Below are 6,395 nucleotides of genomic sequence, written 5' to 3'. Positions count from 1 at the left end.
ATTTTGGGGGGGGGGGGGGGGGCAGACGAGATTGCCAACAGTTGTATGAAACTGTTACTGTGCTTCACAGCAATGACCCAGCAACATCCAAAAACAGCAAGGCATGGGCAATATACGCCAATCTTATAAATAGGACAATGGGGGGGGGGGGAATTGAGCTTACATTCTGTGAGAGAAACAATCGACACCTATGGGACCAAGTTTGAGAGAGAATGTTTGCAGCTCGCAATGGGAGGGCTGAAGCCACCTTTGGGACTAACTAATAAATCTTTGAACTATTTCTGTGTTCTCGAGTCAGAGATGCAGTCAGTCACCTCCAGCTGTACCCTGTTGCTATGGAACCCAGAACATAACAGAGAAAAACTGTAAACACATGGGCAAGGGAGCTGTAATAAACACATTCAAAAACTTTCAAAGCAGCCTCTGTAATGTGGTTTGCAGATATATTTCAGTAATTGATATACAATGTAAACATGACATTGAGAAATTGTAGACTTTCGTACAGTAAATCAGAAATATAGCACAGATTTAATAATTCCTGTTTTCCTTTACAAACCCTTTCACTAAGGAGTCTGTAGACAATTACCCTGAAAGTGCTTGAAACTCTACTCCATCACTGTAATCAACTGTTGATCTTAAAGACCACACGAACAAAGGACATGTATAATTCCATTTTAAAATCAGTGCTATAATTTGCAGAATGACCCCATCTGGCAAGAATTCTACATCCTCCATCAGTCTGGTGGGGCTCTTTTCATAAGCATGGAGTACAAGTCAGGGATATCCAAATTTTTATTTTGTGAGCTACATAGCTGGGTCAGAAGAATTAGAAATTAAAACACTGAAAAGGAAAATGCATAAAATCAATCTTTTTGAAGCTAACTGAAAGACTAATTTGTTTTTGTAATTAACAAAATCCAATATCCACTCAAGTTAGACTTGACTCGATTTATAGTACTGCCTCAGATTGCAAGACGACATACAACAACATAGCTGGAAAGCATAGGATTATGGACTGAACAGCCATAGCCAGTTATCACAGGGCCTACAGACTTGAGAGTCCAAGCCAGATAACTAGGTCTCTGGACAGGAGGTGTAACCAGATAGCGAGTGATGAAGCATGGGAGCTTATGGCGAAATAACAAAGGATCAAGAACTGGATACTTATAACTAAGGGCTGTTAGATCAGAAACACAGGCAGCTCAGGCAAGTTTATTTCCCATAAGTGTAAATCCAAATTCTTACAGTAAGTGTTCAGGTCATTATCACTTGAAAAAGTTCTTCCACTTATCCCTTTGCATCATTTTCCGCAAACCTTAAATCTCCACTGTCTACTGTTTGTCCTATCTATTGAAGTGCACCTAGTTCAAAATCACCTCTAGTTTCATCCCCAACTCCTCTCCTCACTTGTTTCCCCTCCTACAGCTTGTGAGTAGGGTGGGGTCAGCAGAAACAATTGATCCTCCTCCTGCACTTAACAGTCTGGTCATTAGCATTTAAGAACAGGCTTGGCACGATGCTGTATATGGGTACGCAGCAAATAGGTAAACAATCATATCAAATATCAATTATTTAAAGTGCTTCATTCCTCTGCTCGATTTGGAAGTATCCAAGAAATGGAAGTGGGGGTCACTTCAGTCAACTCCCCTACCAAAATTACAGCAAACGTAGCCCAACACATATTCCATTGTTGGGGAATATGAATGTTGCACAATTTTCTCACTTTTTTATTGTGCATTATAATTTATATCAACAATGCAGTCAGTGGTTATGAAAGATTAAAATTATTCCAGAGTTTCTATAAAATATTGCATGCCAATGTATATGACTTTTAGTCTCCAAAGTGGCTAGTTTATACTAACTAAAGTGCAAAATATATTCGTGATTTTATCAAGAACCGAATGTTTCACCAGTCTATTGTTTTTTTTCCTGTCCTTGAAGCAAAGCTGCATGCATTTTTAGTGCTGACTACGTACAAAAAGTTCTACTGAGGTTAATTATTATCAAAGGGAGAATATAGTAACTAACATTGCTTTATACTGGAATATGGGCATTATGCTTGCTTTGCTAAATCTTGTATGGATTCCAATCAAGTAAAAACTCCCTAAATTCATGCATCATCCTCTTAAATACATTTGCAGCTAACAAGCTGTAGAAATAGGAATGCTAAAGGATTACCAACTCGCATAAAGAAAAAGCTCAGTAACTGGCCAAAATTCCAGTTAATCACCATAAAAACATTCAAGCTAATTTTGAGAAATTGCTAGAATCAAAGGTTGATACAGCTTTGACACTAGTCATAAGAATACTAATACTACAATGTTTATTTAGCATATTGGCACCAAAACACTAGGTACTTGAAGGAGTCTTAATTCTTTTTCAATGCATTGGTCAATATACTTAATTCTTTATAAGTTGCTTCACTAGTAGTTACCAATGACACTGCAGAATTGTAATCAGTGCTCTGTCAACATTGTACAATCAGTAATTGTACTTTATTCTCACCCCCCCCCCCAGAACAAGCAAAACACAAGTTCATAGAGTGCATGTCATCAGACACTGTCCATTTATCAAAATCCCACTGACATTATGTTAACTTTTGTATTACATTTTCAGTTAGCTATTGAGACTTCATCAAGCTTACAGGTCTGGTTAGATAACAGATTGATTTGTTTTTTTGTTTGTGGAGAATGGCAAGCTAGACAGGGACTAATTACATCCACCAGTGTAGCCAAGATGGAATCCAACCAATGTGCGAGCTGTTAAATCTTGCAAAAAATATGGCTCTCAAAACTGACCTAACAATATATTTAAGGTCCTTTCCCAATACTTCTACATCTCAAAGCTGGTTACCATTTTTCCCTCTCAAATACACCTAATTATGTTCAAATCTTCCATCTTTTCTCCACTAAATGATAAATGTCCACGCTCCTGATCACTGATTTGTTACTGCCCTGATGAATCAGTCAAGCATGGCACAGCCTAGTGCAATTATTGGTACATTCTTCTGAAGCATGGAGGGCGAGGTAGACCAGCTAAAACCCAAGAAGAAAGCAACACCATGACAGTACACTTTGAGCATTTAACTGCAGGACATGCCCACACCCATGGAGTGTCAACTGTAAACTTGCATGCAGACAGGTAAACTATCTCAAGGAACACTTCTATCTATTTTTAGGGGGGAAAAAATCTGTCTTAAAAAGATACTTACACCCATGATTCTAAACAAACTACATTTTGCAAGTGACAGACAGTATCTGCATTTGTAAATATATTGAAAGCTTTCACATCATTTTAGCTAGTCTTATAAAGTGACTATTAAACTAATGAGCATTTTTCTGGCATCTCTTTGGATATTGATGTGTCAGTGGTGAGACCTCTTGAAGGCAAGACAACAGAACATCACAGAGGCCACAGACTGTGGCAACAGTTTACATGGATTTGTTAACAGTCCTGTGCCAGTTACAGTTGGAACATGATCTTAGGAACTGGGTGAACATAGTTGGTACTCAGCACACCACTGATTGCCATCCTGAAGCATTCTTTCCATATGTTGAAATTCTGATGGAGAGGGTCACAATACCAGTTGGTCACTCAACTCCTACAAAAGTTTCCGTATTCGTCTGTGACTGGTGTTTATCCGGGATGTTGCTTGGTCTGTTGAAGAACCTATGACATCCAGCACTTCATTCTGGCGTTCCAGCTCAGCCTCTGTGTCCAATGCGATACTCTTCAGCTTCCGTAGAATCTGAAATAAAAACAAGTCATTCATTACGTGCATTGACACATGCGTACAGTATCACAATGGTATTGATCGACCTCGTTACATGCTACAGCCAAATCCTTACGTTGGTGTACTACATTTCAAGGGACTTTGTGAGTCATGGCTGAAGGAGAAAAGAAATTAAACGCACAAATGAGATTGGATGATGAGAGCAGAGAAGGAAAAGTAGATAGAAAGATAGAGAAGGTAATTCCAGAATATAGGACCTTTACATCTTGAAGCCAAGAAAATTTTCAGGAGAATAATGGGTGCAAGCCTGAACATAGGCCTTATGGAAGTCAAATTCTGAAATGTATTAAAGATGGGACTTGGATAAAGAAGCTACAGTGATTCTGGTTAATTGGGCCATTGGTTAATCGGGGCTGCTGCTTATTTGAGACACCGCTTAAAGGAAAAAAAACCATCAAATTTCCAAGATTCCCGTCATTTATTCTGAACAAAGCGGCAGCGGGAGAGCACCTAAGGATTTCCAGCTGGAAGACATTTTGAGTTCTCGGGGCAAGGGAGAGGCCAGACTGCGCAGGCACATGACGTCAGCCAGTTGAGCGCGAACAGTTTAAAAAGAAGGCAGCCATAACCAGCGGGCAGCATTGGGAACGGGTAGAGGAGTGAGAGGCAGCAGAGTGAAAGGGCTTTGGGTCCACGAGCTTCGGCGGTAACGGGACAAGGTGAGGCAGTTGTTGATTGCAAAAGGAGGTAGTACGTGTGAGAGACCAGTTTTTTGTGGTCGGTGTCAGATGTGGGAGGTCCTGGAGTCTCCCGGCATCCTGGATGGCCACATCTGCACCCGGTGCATTGAGATGCAACTCCTAAGAGACCGTGTTAGGGAACTGGAGCTGCAGTTCGATGACCTTCATCTGGTCAGGGAGAGTGAAGAGGTGATAGAGAGGAGTTACAGACAGGTGGTCACTCTGGGGCCACAGGGGACAGAGAAATGGGTCACAGTCAGGAGAGAAAAGGGAAAGAATCAGGTACTAGAGTATATCCCTGTGGCTGTAGCCCTTGACAATAAGTACTCCTGTTTGAGTACCGTTTGGGGGGGGGGGGGGGGGAAGAGCAGCCTACCTGGGAGAAGCGACAGTGGCCATGCCTCTGGCACAGAGTCTGGCCCTGTGGCTCAGAAGGGTAGTGAAAGGAAGAGGAAGGCAGTAGTAATAGGGAACTCTATAGGGTAGCCAGGAAGGAGCTAAAGAAAGGACTTAGGAGAGCTCGAAGGGGGCATGAGAAGGCCTTGGCATGTAGGATTAAGGAGAACCCCAAGGCGTTCTATGCGTATGTGAAGAATAGGAGGATGACGAGAATGAAGGTGGGACCGCTAAAGGATAAAGAGGGCAACATGTGCCTGGAAGCGGAGGAGGTTGAGGAGGTCCCCTGCCTGTCCTTCCTCATCAACTCAGAACTCTTAGCATCATGCCCTTGTCCTTCTACCTTAATCCCTGCACTCACTTTCTGATTCCCACCCCCCTGCCAAACTAGTTTAAACACTCCCCAACAGCTCTATCAAACCTGCCCGCCAGGATATTGGTCCCCCTGAGATTCAAGTGCAGCCCATCCTTTTTGTACAGGCCACACCCGCCCCAAAAGAGGTCCCAATGATCCAGAAATCTGAATCCCTGCCCCCTGCTCCAAACCCTCAACCACGCATTTATCCTCCACCTCATTCTATTCCTATTCTCACTGTCGCGTGGCACAGGCAGTAATCCCGAGATTACTACCTTGAGGTCCTACTTTTCAACTGCCTTCCTAACTCCCTGTAGTCTTCTTTCAGGACCTCTTCCCTTTTCCTACCTATGTCATTGGTACCAATATGTACCACGACCTCTGGCTGTTCTCCCTCCCACTGCAGGATATCTTGGACGTGATCAGAAACATCCCGGACCCTGGCACCTGGAAGGCAAACTACCATCCGAGTTTCTTTCCTGTATCCACAGAATCGCCTGGACTTTAGCAAAGCATTTGACAAGGTCCCTCATGAGAGACTCATCCAGAAAATCATGAGGCATGGGATAAGTGGAACCTTGGCTGTTTGGATAAAAAATTGGCTTAAAGGAAGAAAGCAGAGAGTAGTTGTGGAAGGAAAGTATTCTGCCTGGAGGTCGGTGACTAGTGGAATGCCGCAGGGATCTGTCCTGGGACCCCTGCTATTTGTGATTTTTATAAAAAACCTGGATGTAGAGGCAGAAGGATGGGTGAGTAAGTTTGCGGATGACACGAAGATTGGAGGAGTTGTGGATGGAGCTGTAGGTTGTTGAAGGTTACAAGACGATATAGACAGGCTGCAGAGTTGGGCAGAAAAATGGCAGATGGAGTTCAATCTGGACAAGTGTGAGGTGATGCATTTTGGAAGGACAAACCAGAGGATTGAGTACAGGATTAATGATCGGTTACTTAAGAGTACAGATGAACAAAGGGACCTTGGGGTTCAAATCCATACATCCCTCAAGGTCGCTGCACATGTTGATAGGGTAGCTAAGAAGGCCTATGGGATGCTAGGCTTCATTAACAGGGGGATTGAGTTCAGGAGTAGAGAGGTCATGTTGCAACTCTACAAATTGCTAGTGAGACCTCACTTAAAGAGTATTGTGTTCAATTCTGGTCACCTCATTATAGG

At 42.6% G+C, this 6,395-nt stretch overlaps 1 protein-coding gene across 5 annotated transcripts in view; it reads right to left on the bottom strand.

Moving 5' to 3' along the window:
• Positions 1–406: 406 nt before the first annotated feature.
• Positions 407–6,395, bottom strand: part of snap47 (synaptosome associated protein 47) — a 37,158-nt gene continuing 31,169 nt past the window's right edge. For all 5 annotated transcript variants that reach the window (XM_073048949.1, XM_073048933.1, XM_073048967.1 and 2 more), the window contains one exon: positions 407–3,748. In XM_073048949.1, coding sequence (XP_072905050.1) covers positions 3,602–3,748 — 147 coding nt within the window. In that variant the 3' untranslated portion in view covers positions 407–3,601. The remainder of the gene's footprint in view (positions 3,749–6,395) is intronic.

This window comes from Hemitrygon akajei, chromosome 1 (assembly GCF_048418815.1).
Source record: "Hemitrygon akajei chromosome 1, sHemAka1.3, whole genome shotgun sequence".
Lineage (NCBI taxonomy): Eukaryota > Metazoa > Chordata > Chondrichthyes > Myliobatiformes > Dasyatidae > Hemitrygon > Hemitrygon akajei.
Note: the sequence above shows the minus strand (reverse complement) of the source record. Positions and strands in the feature narration are given on the sequence as shown.